The sequence below is a fragment of the Halyomorpha halys genome, unplaced genomic scaffold, assembly GCF_000696795.3.
Source record: "Halyomorpha halys isolate HHAL.00 unplaced genomic scaffold, Hhal_1.1 Scaffold128.1, whole genome shotgun sequence".
Lineage (NCBI taxonomy): Eukaryota > Metazoa > Arthropoda > Insecta > Hemiptera > Pentatomidae > Halyomorpha > Halyomorpha halys.
In genome coordinates, this window is record NW_027110898.1 from 1,473,140 (window position 1) to 1,494,340 (window position 21,201).

At 30.3% G+C, this 21,201-nt stretch overlaps 1 protein-coding gene across 1 annotated transcript in view; it reads right to left on the reverse strand.

Moving 5' to 3' along the window:
* Positions 1 to 21,201, reverse strand: part of LOC106678186 (uncharacterized) — a gene marked incomplete in the record, with an annotated part of 88,055 nt that overhangs the window by 16,933 nt on the left and 49,921 nt on the right. The window contains 1 exon segment of the mRNA XM_067048978.1: positions 5,787 to 5,879. Within this exon segment, the coding sequence (XP_066905079.1) occupies positions 5,787 to 5,879 (93 nt within the window).

Sequence of the window (21,201 nt, forward strand, 5' to 3'; positions counted from 1 at the left end):
TATATATATATATGGTAAATAATAACTTTAAATGTACCTGGCTAATATCAGACATGTGACTTTTACAACACAGTTCCTACCTACCTGTATTATTTAATAACATTCTATTACCTAGATCCGACTCTGAGCGATTCCTTACATTTATCTTAAGCAAAAGACAAAAATCTAACAGAATATCCAGCTATACCGAATACTTAGCAGAACCTTTCATTACTTAATAAAAAAAAAAACAGAATATTTTCACTCTTTTCCTCTCTCCTTTCAATCCAAAATCTTAGTCAACGGTGCGTATTGCGGTCCTCAAAAAAGCGACCGGTCAAGATCTTCATATCCCTCATGTCCTTGACCTTTTATCAAACAAGTTTTCAAGATTTTAACAGTTCTACTCATCCCTATAATCCAGTATAAAGGTTGAAACAACAACACTGGACACCCACGAGATATATTACAAAGTAATTTTTACCGTTGAAGTTCTGGAAAATGTCAAATTCTCTATTTACCTTCATAGTTTGGGGCTTTAATGCTCTTATTCATAGTTAACCGCCATTAGGTCATACAAAGTCTCGTTCTATCGCTCTCGCAAGGAGGATAGATGTCATATTTTATTATAATTCCACATATTAGGTTTTGGTTCTTTTATAATTTTAATTTATGATTTTGGTATGATTGTGCACATCCATATCACTATTGCTTGCCTCGCATGGTTGTTCATCTACAAGGCACATCAGTAAGGTTTTGGGGCAAAACTCTTTAATACATTATCTTCTCCATTTATTTTGCAAACCAATATTTTTTTTTAATGTATATACATTATTAATGTTTCCTATGGAATATATATCATTCCATATTAAACCACGTTTGGAATTATAAAAATTAGAAGTTACATCTTTTCACAGTTTTTTTTTTTTTTAAATTTGAAGTTAATAATTTTTTTTTTTTAAAACTTTCATCTCATTAAAATTTATTACAACCAGAAAAACAAAAATAGAAAATGAACTTGACTGGTTTTAGGAATTCTACACCAGAATTTATGTATTATAATCTAAAAATTGTACAATAAATGCTACCACTTTATATTTCTCATCTTCATTTTAATTTTTTTTTTTTGGTTAAAGGGAATTATCATGTTTCAAATTTATTATTATTTATTATAAAAACTGGTTACAGTTTATTTTTATAAAATATTAACTTGCGTATGCTCACTTTTCCACATAAAATTGCTATATGTAAGAATCAGATAAAACGTCTAAACTCGTTTCGGCAATTATGTCAACCAGAAGTTGTTCCGATACGGAACCAGAAACTTTCGCTGTTATTCATGTTATTATAATGACTGCTCATTCTGATACATCGCTCAAACAAATACACAGATTAAAACAATAAAATACAAGAAAATCATGGGAAATCTTGCTGACTAATTGGCGTTTTTCAGTTATGAAATACATTTTTTCATACTCATGTCAGATGCCTTGGCTACTGGCCCCGTGTCGATATAACCGACTAGAAAGTCGTGAATGTAACCTGCTCTGCAGTACTCACGTGTTTCGTATCGTTAGTGCTTGCGTAAGATCGGAGCAGCCAACCGGCCTGTCCTGTGCATTAATTCATTGCGACCGATGGTCGTTTATTAGGTCGGTCAGCTTGCGGAACTTTTAAAACTTCGCTAAGTTATTTACATACGAGGAAGGAGAATCTCAAGAACACGATCATAATTCAGAATGAACATTCATGTGGACACAACTTCATCTGCGTGGATCAATGAAGTCAGTCTTCATTTTTTTTTTTTCCAGGATTTCATTTTTTATCATTTATGAACTTACAAATTCAGTTTTTATATTTACCATCATTACTTTCATTTATTTCAAATATTATTTTTAACATTTTTTTTTTTAAGAATATTATTAAACTCTATTTCATTTCTTTTATTTATTGTGAGCAGGCTATTTTAATTTTCACCTTTTAATTATGTTAACTACTTCAGCCTCATATTATAATTATTTATTTACCCATATTGGAAACACCATATTCATCCCTATTAAAAACTTTAGAATAAACTATTATAATATAGTGCTAAATATTTAATTACAACCTTACATATTTGACATATAAATTATCAATTATGCAGTGTACTTCTCTCGTAAATAAATAACTTTACTTAACGAAAATTTATATAAAATATCATAAAACTAGTTATTTATATTTTTGGCAAACAATGACAGTATTCTAAGAGAAAAACGCACGCCAAGTACATTGGTCAGTATGGCTTCTTCTGTAATTCTATCTTATTTTTTTTTATGCTCTTATTTTCTTTTTGGAATTTTTTTTCTTTAAATTATCCTTTTTTGCACATTTTTATTAGGTATTGGTAACTAGTGGTGGTAACTAGTCCGGCAAGTGGGCTTAGTGGTATTTTTTTCCAATCCCTGGTTGCTACTTTGAAATTGCTTCCAAGTACTAACCAAGGTAGGAGTCTCAAGATTCAATTACCGGGACCACGGATAAATAAACATTACCTGCCCCAGGTGGGAATCGAACCCACAACGTTCTTAACTGAGCACTCTGGGCCCTTCGCCCCAACTCGCATGACCGTCGCGTCCCTTTCTATTTAGTAAGTAATCACTGATATTTCAATGTCAATGATTTTTGTCAATTCATTCTTTAATAATCAAATCCACTAGACTTTGTTAAAACATACATGTCACCGGGAAATTAGTTTTTCGCCTTGGTAAGAAAAAGTAGTAGATGAAATTTTATAAAATTTTTACAAGGCCATGTGCTGACATTAGTGCTGACTAATTCCCAGTTTTTCTCCAGAGAAGAATTGGACGAACCGTTTTTCAAATATAGTTGTGTCAGGAGAAATATGTATGCGGATGTGTAAGTGAAAATAGGGAAAAGAATGAGCTAAGATTTATACCAGTCCTTGTCAACACTACACTAAGTATAAAACATGGTTCATGACATTAGTGCTTATCATAAATATGTTTCAGAAATTTTCTTGCAAGGGAAATATAAAATAATAATAATTATTATTGTAGAATAAACCATTTCTTAGAACTTTTTATGTTTTATTGTGTAGTATTACTTTATATCATATCCTTTAGGAATTAGTAATAGAGCTAAGAGAACTCATTCACATTATATTTATATATTAAATGATAACAAAATAATATTTAGGAAAAAAAGTATATCAGAGAATTAAAAATGTATATAAATAATAAAAACAATAATAATGATTATATCTACATTGAGCCTGAAGAACTCCAAACCAAGCTTGTGCTCTCCCCTCCACTTGTGAAGGAAAACAGGACTCTGGAAGTTCCCGGCACTTCTGTGCACCACGTGACCATTTCTAACTAGTGGGCCCAAAGAGGAACAACTGGTTCGTTACACCGTCAAAAATTGTAAAGCAGCGTGCGTAGTATGTTATGAAAAATACATGAAACTTATTCAAAATTTAACAAACTAATTGAATACATGCAGTATATTTCACCTTCAAAATTCTTTGGACTGTATTATTTTCATATATTACATATATCTGTATAACTTGATACACGCCTGACGACACGAAACAACTTATAATTAAAATTTCTACAAAATTTTCAGACGTGAGAAAAAGAAGGCTTACCTATGACCCAATTACAGTTTTTTTTACGAGAATTTGAGAAACCATATTTTATAATTAAGGACTGATACATTGCTATCAACAATCCCATTTGTTGATAAAGAAGCTTTTTATGCAAACAAATCGTTTTGTTAAATACTGGCGTTAAAACCTTCTTAGATAGATCCTTTCACCTGAAGATCAACTTTGCAGAATCGTATCAAAATTCGAGTATTTTCAAGGGTAGCTTTTATACTTCTATAAAATTTATAGACATAATGTGCTTTAAGAATCGTGCATAATTAGAAATAAAAATGGCTGATGGACCTTTTTTTTAAAGCCAGCCTTATTTGGGTTACCTTCCATATTTCGAAATTGTCGCTCGAAACGCCTTGCGAATTTTTCCGCATTAACAGAATAGAGGTATTCAAGTGAACCTGCTTCCATGAGTATGAAGCTGTACAATAATTTTCAGGTAAAGGTTTTTTGTGAGGTACAGTTCCGTTCCTGTCGTGATGCAACAAACCCTTTTTCAGTTAATAGTCTAACAAAAAAATAATGTTCAATTTGTTTGGAAGTTCCTAAATTTGAGCGTTCAAACGAACAAGTCTTCTAATTGATAGTTCATTATTAATAAACATACCATGGATCAAGAAGATAATGTTTCTAGTAGATTTACAATATGTATAATTATCAAAATCCGTTGTTAGTACAAGAAGTTTTAATGACAATGAGTTTTTTTTATCTATCTAACCTTTTTTTAAAAGATGACATACGATTTTCAAACGGTAGATCGAACAGAAAGTCATATAAGACACTTTGAAATGATTTTGCAGAACAAAGTATATTTACCGTTATCAAAGAAGAATGACTATGCTGGAACCTTTGAAGTTATGTTTAACGATACTTCACATATCATACATTCAGAATGATAGAGACGAAGAGCGTAAATATCAAGTAGTAAGGTGGGAAGCAACAGGAGTTTTTAAAAAAATAATAATACACGATCATTGATTGAATTAATAGTTAAATATACTTATCGACAAGTTCTGCTGTAAAAATTAGTTAAAATCCCAAAGAAATTAAGACTGGAATTGGTCAAATTTCGAGGTATTGTTCAACTGAAATATGAGCACTAGCAATTCATAAAAAATATTAATTAGTATATCCCGTAAGGCAATAGGCTATAGCGAAAATTAAATTGTCAGGTGAATTTTGAAAACTGGTTCGCTAAGACATTTCATTTTTTTTTTATTTAAACAATTTAACCACATAAAACTATACAAGGTATTTAAGACTCAATTGACATCTCGTTTATTTCGATAGTTCTGAAAAATTTGAAATGAAAAATTGGTCGGTCTTAGATATGGTGAATAGTTTCTTTTGGTTATGAAGTCAACATCTCCCAGTTTTATTGGTGATATTTCAAATCTCACTAATCTAGGAAACATAAACCACCAAAAGCGTCACAATTTTTTTTTTATTTTAATACTGTTTTTAACGATTTTTGCGCGACTTTGACCAAACATAAAGAACAAATTATAACTGGATTGAGAGCTATATTTCGCTTAAGAATCTGTCATCATAATTAAGGTATTTATTTATTAAGGAGTAATCAAGCTGGCAGATCTTTAAGTCTTAATGAAACAATTTAATCACTTTTCGTCTATTATCCAAAAAAATAATTAGGGAAAATAAGATCTTGGCAATGAGCTCTTTTTTTTTTTAATTTTTCAGGCCTCAAAGCTAAATACATTCCGGACCTCAAAGATAAACCTATCCCGAGACCCTAAATATATTTCATGGGCCCCAATTGATCTAGGTTCTAAAAAAATTCCATATTCAAGGAAAAATAACAACTCGTGTCTTCGAGAGCCTAAGGATTAACTAAAAAAAAAATATTGACTTGGGCGATACAGCACTAGCGCTCTCCATACAACTCAAAACCATTTTACCCAAAATACCGGATTACCTGTTAACCGCTCTGTTAAAAAATGTTGGAAAGTAAAAATACCTACATCAGCAGCACTATTAAAATTTATTATTTATTATTTTATTAAAACGTAAATTTTCATCAGCTTGTAGGACGATGGGCCTATATGTAAATAATACTTAACTTGTAAATAACTTAAGTAACTTAACCATATAAATATAAAATATATGAAATTTGTATTGATCTTACTTCTCTGACAAACTGCGTTATTAGGCCAAAGAATCCTGGTCTCCGCCGAGCTGGTTTTTTGAAGAATGTAATTCCTCTTTTTCCAGTTCCGCTCTGAAAAAAAAAATAAAAAAATAAAATTTATAATACTAAAGAAACAATATAATTGATAAATTTATTATAACTATATATTTAACTAAGCAAAAGATTTCAGATTATATTGCCTGTATTTATGTTAGTTTTCCAATTTTAATTTTTCTAAATACCATTTGACCTGTTTAAATATTATATTAAAAAAATGCAATTAATTTATCATATATACAGTGCATTTTAGCATTTACTAAGCACTTTTTTTCCTTCGCTTCGTTTGCATTTAATAGCTCTAAGGTTAACAAGGGATAATGAGCTCAACAAAGGAACAGCTGGTCTAATGTCCTAATGGACTATATCAATTTAGCAGAAGATGAAGAAAGCTATAGATCAAAAACAATCTTTATTGAAATTGAATTTGAGTAAATTAAACTAATTTCATTTTAAAAAATATTTCCTTTATCTTTCCATTATTAATTCATTTTTTTCGTATTTAAATATTTTTACCCGAACCAGATATCAATCCTTCCATTTTAAACTCCTTAACCACCCGAACCAATTAGTTTCTAACTGCTTCCTCTCCTATTCCTAACAGTCCTCCGAGACGCCTGAAAAGATGATAGCTTTGAAATCTTCTAATGTAGAAATATTATTAGAGTGCTTTCAATGAGTAGTTTATCCACATGCCTATATCATGTCATTATGATTTTACATGAAATTTACTAGATGTATTTTTATGTACAGTTGTAAATATAAATACATAAATTAAAATATATATATATTTATGATACTGTTGTCAGATATCAAAATATTATCACTTTTCTTTATTGAGACTTCACAGAGTTTAAAACACTTTTTTTCGAAGCAATTTATACAATTTTGCCAATTAAGCACAAAAATAATCTTAAAAATGTAAGCATAAAATTCAAACACGTAAGTATAGCTAATAACATTATATTCTGAGAAAATATAAGTTTAGCAATTTGATATTTTTAATTAATGACTGTTAGACAGCATTTAAGTGATTATAAACCCGAGTTCACTTAACTTTAGAATTGTCTAGATTATAAAGGTTTACCTATGGGTAATCTAATAGAGTGGTTCCCAAAGTGGGTGACCACCATATGAACCATACAGGGTTCCATAAGCGAATGCCACTTTCTCAAAACATAAAACAACATAAAATACAATTAAAATGGCAAATATACAGTGCATTTTCACCATTCACTTAGAACTGTTTTTTCTTATTTTCGCAAACATTCCTCTAAGGATAATAGTGACGCAATTAAATTTTAGCTCCACAAGAGTGCTGCTGGGAAAAAGTTTGGTAACTGTTGGTCTAATAAATTAATGGACTACTAAATAAAAAATAACGCTAATCGATGATTATTTAAATTTTAATTGAATAAATGAAAAATAAAATTAAGATAAAATATGATGGTTTTCGTTGGTAAAATATAACATTTTTTGAATTTATATTGTGAATTAATGCATGCGGTGAGCCATGAAATTTCAAAAAGTAACGAAAGAAAATTTAGAAAATTTTGCACGAATTATCTTTAATAAAATTACAGGTCGCCCATCTATTGCCCAAAACTCTGAACGTAACAATGGGACTAGAGTGCTTCCATCTTTGCAAATGCCTATCTTGATTGTTTACCTCAAGGAAAAATCTTTTTACCTTTCAAAAAATTAGCATAATACGTTTGTGGTATAAAGTATAATTTCGACAAACCAGGAAATCGCATTACCAGTGCATGGTAATCATAATGGACAATATAGCAATTCTTGTAAACTACTCGTATTAGGTATAGAATTAATCAATAAAAAGCACTTAAACAGTAAGTAAAACCGAAACGTTGAAATGAAAATGTTAGTACCATGATAGAAAATAATGTTGGAAATGTTTAATTGAATTATCAACACCAAACCTTCGGTAGCCACAAATAATAATTATGTGAATAGTTTACCGCAATTACTTATTATTATATATTCGTTCTCTATAATTATTGTTCCATTTCATTAATTCCTACTGGTACTTTTTTTTCGTAATGATGGTTATTAATGGATATGGAATATTGGAAATGTAAATAATTGGAGAAGGTAGACTCCATTACTATCTATGAAGAGTTGCCACTGCTGTCTTAAGCAAGTCCTCTCATAAATCCTGTCCTTTCTAAAAATAACAGGTCCGTTAGAAAAGTATTAAGTAAGCTTCAATCGTCAGCAATGAAGAGCTCCTTTAATAAATGATAATATATTTAATAAATGAAAAGCTCTCTCTCTGAAAACTTTCTAACATTTCTACAAAATTTTATGGAATTTCGGAGATCTTTTGAAAATAAAAAAAAGTTGCACTGTTGTCCAAATAAATAGGTGTAAAAACCTTCGGTAAGGATTCGTTAAGGACTGATTTATTACTAGCACCAGTCAGATTAAATCAGAACAAACATTTAAAGGATAAAAATCATTTTGTTAATTTTTTCTACTTAGTGTCCTTACCACGTAACCAATCAGTGAATAATGATCCTTCCATTAATCTCATCCCCTCCAATCTCACAACAAAAGTGGAAGATTTAAATAAATTCTTTTAAATCCCATTAAATCACCTTTACCCTTCCTTCGTCTTAAACCTATGACTTCCCTCTATGCAGTATTTTTTAATAATAATCAAATTATTCCGTCGAACAGATCCGTTACCTACTAGGACTACAGCGCGAGAAACGACTAATTTGAAATTCTTTTACAAGACTGAAAAGACTGGAAATTGCACTTCGATTCAGATACAAGACAACAGTTACTAGATAAATGGTATAATCTTCCAACTAACTACAACAGAAGAAACATTTCTTTGACCATGATTAGGGCTCTTTGGTCTTAAGAAGTTGAGCTTTGGGACTTCACTAAATCATCTAATTCCTCTCGTATCCAATTAACAATCCAAAATCCTTAATGCTCCTAACTTTATAACAAATAAAGTCATCCATCAGGACCTCAATGGTCCATATTTCGCCGATTTGGCCAGAACCAGACATCAACCTGCCATGATGAACTTCCTAACACAGATACATTGCAACCTTGCTTCTTATTCATACCTGGTAATCCTGCCCTATTTCTACTCTAAAAATGTAATTGAAGTTCTATCAATGGACCCTATATCATGTATCCTTTAGATTGTATTCTGCCACTGTACATCACATTTACTTGAAAATATTTTTTAGTGTAGTTGTAAAAATTAGTAAATAAATTAAAAAAAATTTTAACTGAACTGTTAATGTAACCTGAATAGCTTCATGAATAATTATTTTTAAATCATAACTGATTTTTATAAATGTTTGGTGATAAATTTTGACTAATTACCCCAATTTTATTTTTACCAAAATATTTTACAAGCTAGTATTAGACAAATATGTAACGCAGGCCATTAATATTGTTGTAAAGCAAAGCCCTGTACCTGTTAAACGGTGATGCCGTAATCCATGTATTGGAGAGAGCGATTTTCCGTAATTGCAGGCAATAAGGTTGTGATTCAGACCATGTCATTATACTAGATAAATGATGTGCACGAATATCGCAAATAATGTAACCAAAAGCGTTCAATTGGGACCTAGTTACAGCGATTTGCCTCAAAATACAGCTTATGTGAACAACAAACGGCATCCTTTAACAATCCATCTTACATTTTCCACAAATAGAAAATCATCATTAATCTTTTGCAGTTTATGATTAAAATACGAAATTTAGTTAATCTATATCACAGGTTGAGACAAGGTTTCGTTTATTATCTAGATAGAAATAATAGAAGAGTACTAGATAGAAAATAACTTAATATCTCATCTATATCTTAGATGCGAAGCAGTGTCCTCTAGAATTTTAGATTCAGACATATAGAAGACCCTTAAAGATATATGGTTTTTTTTTGTGGGGGGGGAGAGGCGTTGTACTAGAACACAACTTCAAAATTGAAAAATAAAAATTTTGATAAAATTTCACTTAACCCTTTATCTAACATGTGTGGACCGTTTGATGGGAACTTAGAGACTTATAAAGGCCATCTCAAACAGTGCTATGTCATTCGCAGCTGAGAGAATTAGAACTTTACTAGTTTACCAAAAAATATATTGGCTCTTATCCAGACAATTTAATCTTTCTGTACACAACAAAGTTCTGATGTTCAAACGAATCTTTTAAAAAATTTGGTCATTGTGAAAAAAACTATTGCAATGCACGGGGTTCTCCAGAAGACTAATTTCTCATGTTCAAACTAGTCTGGAAATCTATTAGGATTTATGAAATCCGCCACAGTTGCATGAAGAGCTCTAATTTGTAGTTGACATATTACACAAAGATGGCAAAATAAAGTTTTACTCTTCTAGGGGTACACCTCACTTAGTCTTCAAATGTCGACAGTTGAAGAAGATATTAATTAAAAGATTTTCATATGCATATCAGAGATAAGTATTAGTCGGTTGAAAATTAATACGAGTAATAAATGACTAACTTTTTAGTCGGAATTTTAAAATTAATTTTTCAAAAACAGCAAATCAAGTCCATTAGATTTTTATACAAAAGAAATGACAGCATCATAAGTCACTTTTAATGCTACGATTTTTATCATATGGTTAGGTTAGCGATTTTGAATTTTCTATGTAATGTAGTTCAGCTTGAGTGCGGACTCAGCAAAGTGGTCATTTCGCGGATTTCTCAGGATGCTTTCCCTCTTCCTGAAACCGACGAGAAACTAACAACTGTGAAATTGTAGACACAGTACTTCATTCGCACTACACTTTTATGGCTGTAATAAACACACCCAGAACAAACGTTAATGAAATTACGTACCTAGAATAATAATTGCGTAGATTCCATAGTGGAGACTGAATGACAATCTCCAGCGAAGCGGAAATTTTGAGGAAGTTGAGAATCTCTGACGTTGGCTTGTGATGGCCAAGCAACGCAATTTTCCATGTATATAAACATATTCATATATTCTGAAAACTCAAAGACTTAACTATACATTATAATACATCCAGTAAATTTGATGTAAAATCATAATGACATGATACAGGCATGTCGATCCACCTCGGAGGATTGTCAGGAATGGAAGAGGAAGCAAGGTTAGAAATTAGTGGATTTGGGTGGTTAGGGAGTTTATAATGGAATTGACATCTAGTTCGGACTATATTGGTGACATATGGAGCTTTAAGGACTTTATGAATGATTTCATTTGTAACCAAGTAAGGAGCATTGAGGATATTACGAAGGATTTTGGATTGTAAGGATTGGATATGAGAGAAATTTGAAGGTTTAGTGGAGCCCCAAAGTTCTACTCTATATGTCTAGATTGGCCTTATTACAGTCATGTAGATCAGTCTTTTGTAATGGATTGGAAGTTTAAACCGTCTGTATAGTGAGTGCTGTAATGGTCGGAATCGATATGCAGTATCATGTCTTTCCAGTCTTGTGTCATATTTTTTATATGATTTCTTTGAATTATTAATGATTGAGAAACTTTCTCTAAGCAAAATGGAGCATTGACCGACTGAAAAAGACACAAAGGTGTATTTAGGATACTAAACGATAAATACATTAGCAGTTTAGACATCAATTAATCAAAGACTCTCAGTGAATTGAAGTTGTTTGAACAGAAACGAGAGGAATGGTTCAGTTGGTTTAGATATATAATTCTCTACGATGACGCTATTTATTTTATGCAGAGTCAAATAATTTCTTGTTTTATTTAGTTTTTTCTTTGTTGCTAGCAAAAGAATTTTTGTATTCATGGAGAAAATAAAAAAAACAAATGTCGTCAGAATCAAAACTTTCAACCTGTATTTTACCTTTTACTACAAGGAACAAATTAGGTTCCGTGTCTGTCTGTAGTTTATTTATCAGTCAGTATAGTAAAACCTGAGTTCGTGTATATTCAATTAAACTGTTAACCCAAATTTTAAGAATTTTGTGGGTCGCTACCTCTTCGTCCCTGTATCGATTTTATTAGATTCCGTCACCTTCGTAAATGTAAAAACTATATTTAGAAATAAGGTTCGACTGATTTAGTCCAAAAATCGAGATTGCTTTCGTATAAAATTGACGCTCTATAAATTTTAACAAATTGCATCATTTACTTTAACTTATGTATATCCAAAAAGTATATTTATTTTCAAGTAAACGTTTCTAAACAGCTCTTTTCGTAGATTTTATTTTTAAATAAAACATCAAACTTAATAAAAACGAATAAAATTTATTCCAAGGTATGCTCCACCATCCAGTTGTTGCTTACACCCAGAATTAATAAAATTATATAATGATGATAAAATGATTATAAAAATGATTATAAAATTATAGTCATTCTTGCAACGCATTTTTAATTCGGAGTTTGGCTGTTCTCGGCGCAGAATACCTCTTGGTCGTTAGATTTCAAGCTAACAGGATCGTTTGTTTATCTTTTTTTCTCTATATTTATTTTACCATTCCTTCGTTTTTCAATTTTTCTTACCCACGTTATTAGTTATGTTCACCATATATTATTATTGTTGTTTTCAACTTAAATAATAATAAAAATATATTTTATTTCTATTCATTTCTTTTGTTAAACTTTACTTATATTTTCCCTCTTTATAAATCATTATAGTTACGTATATTTTCCTTCTCTCAATTTTCTTTTTCTTTCTATATTTTAATTTTTAAATTATTAATAACTAATATATTCATTTTCTTTGTATTATATAACTTTATTTTTATTTCATTTCCTTAATTATATTATTTTACCTACTTATTCAATTACCTATGTATACATTTTATTTTCCACTTCTCTCATCACTTCATTTTATTAATTCCATTCTGGAAAATTATTTATTTTATGTCATTCTGTTTACATTTTATTTTTTATTTTCTGTATTCATTGGTTGTTATCTTGTTCTGTTCTTAGCCCTGATGAAGGCTAAAAACTCTAGCCGAAACGTTGGCACGATTAAATAAGTTACATCAATTTATTTGTGTTTTATTTTTACCGCACCCCCAACCATCTTCTCCTCGTATAAGTCATCCCCGGTCAACAATCTCTCATAATTATAAATTATATAATGGTATTTTAAAAGCCTCTTTGAAATGCAAATATGCAGTAAAAGAAACTTTTCAGGAAAATGAGAATTATGAGAAACTCCTTAAAATGTAATTAGATCACAGTAGAAGGAAATGAAATGTTCATTTTGCCAGCTCAACGGGAAACATGGGGGTTAAAAAAATCTTTTTTAACTTTATAATTTATAATAAAGTAGATCTAGGATACAATACGGCGAATACATTAGCAATTTAGACATCGATTAATCAAATACTCAGGAAATTGTTTTTTTAACAGAAACGAGAGAAATTGTTTAAGTTCTATATATAATTCTCTACGATGAGGCTTTTTATTTTATGCAGAATAAAATAATGCCTAGTTTTATTTAGTTTGTTCTTTTTCGCTAGCAAAGGAATCTTTGTATTCATAGAGAAAATACAAAATAAAATTATGTTAATAAAAAAAATGTTAGAAATAATGAGGATATTCCAGAAGTTTTATAAACCTAAATTTAGGAACATTTTAAGCATTCCAAGATACTTTCGCTCCAGGAAGTGAAACAGAGTTGTCATTAGAAAATATCTCAGAAATTTATAATTTGGGATATTTCATTGTTAGATAGCGAAGAAGCTACATGGCTCACGAAAGACAATGATGCGAACTTGATTTTTTTGACCTGTGAATCGCATGTCCCGTCCTTTGGGAACACTAATGAATGTTCCGAAATAAAGTAATTTCAACTGACAAGAGCTTCGCCAATTAACGTCTAACACACGAATGATCTAATACATCTAGAGAAGTTCATGAAGTATCTGGTTTTGGAAGTAGATGTTGTCATATATTCAGAAAACTGAGAATTAGTATGAAAAAATATTAGAGAAAAATTCGAACCAATTAAGGTTAAGGTTCGTAGTGCAAAAATTTCAGTACCGCTTTTTATTACTTAATCATTAAATATCACCTTCAGGTGTGAAAACATTCATTCATATAACGGAATTTTTTATGATATAAATATTTAATGTTTTGAACTTTTCATAGTTTTTTTTAATATATAAAATAAACTAATTATGAGTATTCCTCTAACTTAAGGGTTCTCAACAAATACAGTTTGCTCAGATATATATATATATATTTCTGTGATATTTAGAAGAAAAAATTGTTATACAAGATAATTCAAATACTTTTTTTTATTAATTTTTTTTGTAATTACATAATATATGTACCATAGGTTTTATATTTTATTGTTTTAAAATTTGTAAAGGACTCTGAAGACCGAAGAGTACTTCAAAACGTTGGCTTATTCTATTTCTTTAAAAAAAAAAAGGAGAAACTTAAAAACAAATCTGGAGTTCATCTTAATATTAAAAAAAAACTATGGAAAGTACAAATCACTAAATGTTTATATTATATAAGTTGAATATTTCAGTTATGAAATGAAAAAATAATTTATTCTGGAACAAATGTCCCTTAAGAGTAAATACATGGTTCACACATTATGATTATTTCTCTGACAAACATTTCGAAAAGTTCAGTATGCATAATAGAATTACATTAAGATCTTAGGTTAATTACAATTTATAATAGTAATCAATATATGCCAATTAACATTGTTAACGTTGATGCGGAGATTTGGTTATGTAGGAAATGAAGGAATAGGTTTGTTTTGTGGAAAGAATGAATGAGGATTGGTGGATAAAGATGGGAAGAGAATTTCAGAAGGGTGTTACAGATATGACCAAGAATTTGCTGATTGGTTGTATGGGAGTGCATATATTGATCAATTGGTTGGGATCTGGTGTTTAATGAATGCATAGATAAACGTAGAGTGAGGAGATCAAGGATATAGATAGGTTTATTGATATTAAGGAATTGGAATAGGAAAACACCAAAGAGGTATTTCCTTCAAGAGGTTTAACTCGGTAAACCAACGGTAGACATTAATCAGCCTGGGAAACTATATAGCTTTTTGTATATATTTATATGAACATAAATCATATGATCATGAAATAACTTATGGAGTTATTTCAGTATAATAATTATATTAAATAAGATTTTAAAAATATGCCCTTATAACAGCTTATTTCAACATATTTAATTCCAGTAATCCCAAATATGCAAATACATTATGAATCAGTGTTACGATAAAAATCAGTTTTATTATTTCATCAGTTATTACTCATTAATTTCTCAGTATAATTCGTTTATCGGTCAATAGCCCATCACTATATCAAATACTATAGGAATTATTGAAGTTTTGATTTTTAACTTTCTTATTATTTCTATTTTTTATATATTCATGCCAGGTTTTATATACCGACGTTGTATTTCTAGAGTAGTATATCTGGAAATTTCTAAGAAAGGTTAATTTAAATTATGGAAGCAGTGATAGAAGTAAGGTAGTGGCTAATTTCTTATTTTGATGGAATCCCTCAGAAAATGGTATAGCTCAAAAATTTAATTAAACAATTTTTCAACTTTTTGACCTATTCCGACTGAATAGCGGATCTGAACAGTGCATCTGTTCTCATTAATTGCAGCGAAAAAGGCACTCATGTGTTATAACTCAAAATATCCTAATTTGGTAAAAGGTAAATTTATTTTTTTCTTATGACGATTAAAGCTTAAAGAAGTGATACCTAATCTTTTTTTTTTAAATTTCAAGAAAAGATGAAAATCATTTTAAAATTCAACATTACCAAATATATCAAAATTTGCAAATATACCACATTAGCTTTGCATCTATGATACCCTTTATATAATTTTGCAAAAATTCCAACTCCTTTGCAAGTTTTTTTTTTAGTCCCGATGAAGAACTACAATGTGCTAGAAATATCAAAAATTAAATAAATAGTTACCACTTTTAAATTTATTTTTTATTCCTGATCGCCATCAGAACCATCTCTCTCCCGATTAAGTAAAGTAGTTTTTAACTTGAATAAGGAAGCAAAAAATCATCTGCCTATCCCAGAAGATACTAACGTAATACACCAATTAATTAATCCGGGACCGAGAAAAACAATCATGGTATACCTGAAACAATCCCCAATTACGTCTTACGTAAATTACCGTTCAAGGAACTATGACGTCGCAATATCAGATCCATCCGTTACAGCTCTATGTTGAGTTTTGTGACAGTTTTTAGCTTGTTGCGGTTACCTATAGGTGCTAGTCCGGACAAAAGCCTATACAGTTTGTGGTTAAGAAACGAATGATGGAAAAAAAAGAAAAAAAAAAAAAAAAGATTGATTTGACTAGTGCTTTCCATTTCCTGAGACATGACCGCATCTAGATCTGACAGTTATTATGCGACTTTTCATTTTTAATGCTAATCTCTCGGCGTTGCTTATATTATAGATATTTTAATGGAATTAATATCAATATTAAAAAAATAAATCTGTATCAATACAACTCATGAAGAATTAGGGATGCAGTACATTGTAATTTAAGTACTGTTACTAGATCAACAGTTGAGCAAGGAGGTTTTTTGATCAGAATCATGCTGGACCGCCAGATTTTACCCTATTAAGGATACCCCTTTATAATGCTGTGTAGATCCAGGAGGGTTCTCTAACTCACAAGGCTAGAAGTGAAACAAGCCTATAAAACCTAAACAAATCTATAAAATCTAGGAGATTTTAACTGAATTTAATTATGTTGATAACTACGTCGAAAATTTATTTTAAACGATGAAAAATAAGGGTAATTTCCATATAACGAAAAATGTTCAGATCCCATTTTTTAACGAAATCGAAAACAAGAAATAAATTCTGAATATCTTTCGTTAGCTCTTGGCTAAAGCCGCTAACAAGTAAAACTTGAAAGCGAATTCTACCAATAAAATATTAATTTGGAATATTAGAACTCATTATTGTGACCAGAATCCAATGACAATGGATGTGATAAACAGCCACGACAATTGTAAAACATTATACAATTTTGTAATATTGAATTATTGTCCAATATTTCAATCTCATTAAAAGCAAAAAAAAATTTTTCAGAACAAAACAACATTAAAAATATCAATCCCTTATTTTTCCTTTACAGCAATTTCGTGTAAAATGGAGTTAAGGCGGTGGCTAAGCGATGGATGGATATGAAGCTTTCTATTTCCGGGGTTAATTAGGTTTCTCGGTTTTCTGTTTTTAGTTTAAGGTTTTCTATGTCCACGAAGAAGATAAATTCCAATAATATTTGAATGTTTTCAGTTAATAACTCCCTCCCAGTTCCCCCCCCCCTCCTCCCTCCAGAAAGATGTATCAAAATAACGTTATGATGCAACTTAAATGTAAAAAATATTGCTCTGACGAAGCTAGGACAATGAGAATTAAAGTTTTCGGAGCAAACAGACAATCGTGGTATAATTACTTTATCACTTCTATTGAATGAAATGTTTCCTAAGACCTCATTACTAGCAACATGAATCCATATCTGATGTGTCTTGGCAACTCTGTTGGTGGGATATCCCTCATGGAGGATTTCTTTTGTAATCGTGGTGTACTTCTGGTTCTGCTACACTAAAGGTGATATATAAAATAATTCCAGTTTATTCAAGTGTCATTTTAATAATTTGTAGGACAATTTATAGTGTTGTTTTTAAAATTTAATAAAAATACATCCTCTACTTATACCTCAAAGCATTAGCAAATTGTAAGTTATAACTTGTCCAAAACAAAATCAGTTCTAAACAGATTTGTAGTTCCTTTTGGAGAATTTAATATCATTTGAACTGTAATAATCTATATGGCTGTAATTATATATAGAACAGTGATTCTTATACTTTTTTCAGTATTGAACACGACGTGTCAAGCTATTAATAAGAACAATTAAAAGCATTTTATAATTAAAAATTCTTTATACTGTAATACATTACTTAAACTTATAACGTGCTTGAAAATGTTGACTTCCCTAAAAAAAAAAAAATAATAATAAAAATAGTAATTTTCTACTTTTTTGAGTATCGGACACTATAACCTTTCTTATTCATCCTGAATTCTATAATGATTGCTACTACTTTCATTACAATTACTGCTTTCAAACTCTTTAAATATTAACCTACAGTTACCTAACACAATAATATAATAAGACATTCAATAAAAATAATAAGACGGAGAAATTTAAGTTTATATTTTGTAGATACTAATAGGTATGTTTAAAATCATTAATAATAACTATAATCGATTTACAATTGATATTGTGATTGCAACGATTTTAATTAGTGTACTTACGTTTTTAGCCACATGGCTCAAAATATCTAGCATGTGTGCATTGGTTTACAACATGAAAGTTTCGATATTTTCAAAATCGTAGTTGTAAAATTGATGATCAAATATAGAAAACAAAAATACTTAAGAGCTCGTAAACCCTAAAAAAATGAGACCAGTATCCGAAATCATAGCGGAAATGCACAGGGCAGTGAACCAGCCGACACTAACAGAGGTCAGTGAGTGGGAACTAGACACCGAGAAAAAGGAAGAGATTAAAGAGCTCCCACCGGCAGAAGTACACCAGGACTTCCATAGGCAGTTCGGTGATCTTTTCCAAGACGATGATATAGATTAATTTTGCATGTAATCGTTATAATCTTCGTTTTTATTTCATACTAAGGAAATTGTGTTATTTTTTATTTTATTTTGTCTTAAGACAAATTTTATTGACTGCACTCAGTGCAGTTTTTCTATAGGTGTGTTGTACATCAAGAATTCGATTATTGTTGAAAAATAAGTAGAAAAACTTAACTGTTTTGGCCACTTACGTTGGCCCGCATAATTATATTTATTTTTTTGATTAGTGTTGCAGTTACATTTATTAATGACATAGAGCCTTACCTATCTTATATAATAAACACATATAATTATCCTAACTCAAATTCGTACTACAATACCTAAGTAATGTTGTGAAAGCAATAAAACGAGTCCTTTATTTCTAAAACAACTCAAACTATATAATTTAAACTATCCTTAAATGGTTTTTGGAAATACGATGGTGGTTTAGAAGAGGGAAGTGTCGGTCCCTCGCAACCTGCTGACAATGCACCATTTAACTAAACCATCTTTATCATTCATTTTTACATAGATTGAGTCTTCTTCCTCATTTTAAATATTCTAATGCCTAGACGGTTCACTTTATCACTGATTATTTAATTCAGCGGTTTCCAGCCAGTGGTACATGAGAGCCTTGGGGAGGGCAGTGGAAGAGACCTGTGCCACAAAATTTTTGAGAGGAGTTTTAATAGAACTAATTTATTCTTTATCTTTTCTGATATTTGGATCCTAACTAAAAAGTTTTAACTGGTAAGTAAATTGTCAATAACAGTGACTCAAAATGCACTTTTGATTTATCTAATCTTCAAAAAGTTTCTAAAGTTCCGAGTCATCAAGCTTCGGATGGCCTGAAAGATCCTCTTCGTAGCTGAGGTTGCTGACCAACACATCATATGTTTTCTAACCAGAAGGCTTGCACTAACCCATCTCTCTGTGATATCCGTCCACTTTCCAGATCTGGTAAGTGGCATGAATCCAACGCCATAATAGAACATGGAAGAAGATGGTGTTTTGTTATTATAGACATTCATTTATTTATTTACTTTTCTTCTTTATATAATTTTGATATTATTTAATTACTATTTTTAAGGACAACGTTTGACTTGTAATTTGAATGGTAATCATTGACATTTTGAATGGTAATCATCTATCCTTTTAAGCGTTAAAAATTTCATTTCATTGGTAACACAAAAAAAATAAATAAATAAAATAAAAAACGCAAGGGTGCGAAATTTTGGAGTTATTTAGGAAAAAATTGAAAAATGAAAATCTGTACTGCTACAAACTAAGAATGGTCAGGGTAATTTGTTCATGATTACGCCCAACGGCCCATTTTTCTCTAATTGATAAGGCTGGATTGATTCCCCCTCCCCCACAGGGTTGACTCATGTCTACAGTAACAGAATAAATAACTACATCCTATAAACGGATTCGGATCCGGGTCTTTGGAGTTGGTACCTGAGGGAGTTAACCACTGAACCACCCCGCTCCAGTCAGTCAAAAAAAGAGCTCTAATTTCGCTTATAATCTGATTAATTATTCTAGGTTCTACAAAAGCAAACTTTATCTGGTGAAACCAGTTTACCTATTTTTTTTCTTTTGTTATGTTAAAGAAATCAAAATTTTACATCTAGAAACTAGACCAAAAATTTGTGTTATACAATTAACTTCTTCAGCAACGGTGCCACAGGATGCTGGGAAATTGCTACAACTTATTGGGGAAATCTCAAATTTCCCAACCTACCGTATTTCCCAACCTAGAAGATGAACTAATGTCAAAAACTCCTATATTGGTTTTTACATGTTTATTTTTTCAATATTTTTTAGCTGAGCGAATAACAATTTCACTGAAGAAAATATCCCGATTAATAAATTTCTAAATGACATGCAGAATATATTTAACTATTGAACGATAAAATGATCAGAATATCGGCAAATCCCTTGAGAAAAAATAATATTGCATATATCTGCCTCATACATCTATTTCCATTAGGTATAAACACAGCATGGTGAAAATGCATAAATCAGATAATTAATATTTTGCTTTTTTAGAAAATCGTATATGTGAACTTTCATAATTACTGAATTGATTCTCATTGGATGGAGAACAATTTTGGAAAATGAAGCACCTATGGATTATCTGTTACCTATTGTTACCTATTTCTAGTATGTTATGGACCTACTTTAAACAAAGCAGCATGTAGAATTATTCGTATATCACATAACTGAAATGAATCCAATGGAAGATTGAAGAAGCCTAAATATTTCTTTTTTATTTGATCTGTTTAGAGTGACACCATTGGGCAGTTTCTCTACAGGCCTGTATCATTCCATTTTTTTATCTTTAATCAAATTTACTTAATGTATTTGTAAATACAGTATTAAATAGCAATAAATAAAATTATTTGTTCTTTTAAAAATTAATCCAAATATTTAACCTTGTAATGGTTCGTATTTTTAACTGACTTTTAATAGTTTCCAAGCCGAAAGGTTTGTATAAAATAATTATTAGGGACTGAAATGAATCATTGTTTATTCACCTTTGATTTAAAAATTTCATGAGTTAACATGTGTGAGTTCATAGCTCCGTAGGCATTGTGCAAGCTACTCTAAAAATATAATATTTTTTATATTATGTTGATTACGAAAACTATATTATAAAAGAACTCTGAAATGTTGCTGTTTTGTTCAATTAAATATTATTTTATCCATAAACACGTAAGAAAAAGATATATCATCATAATGT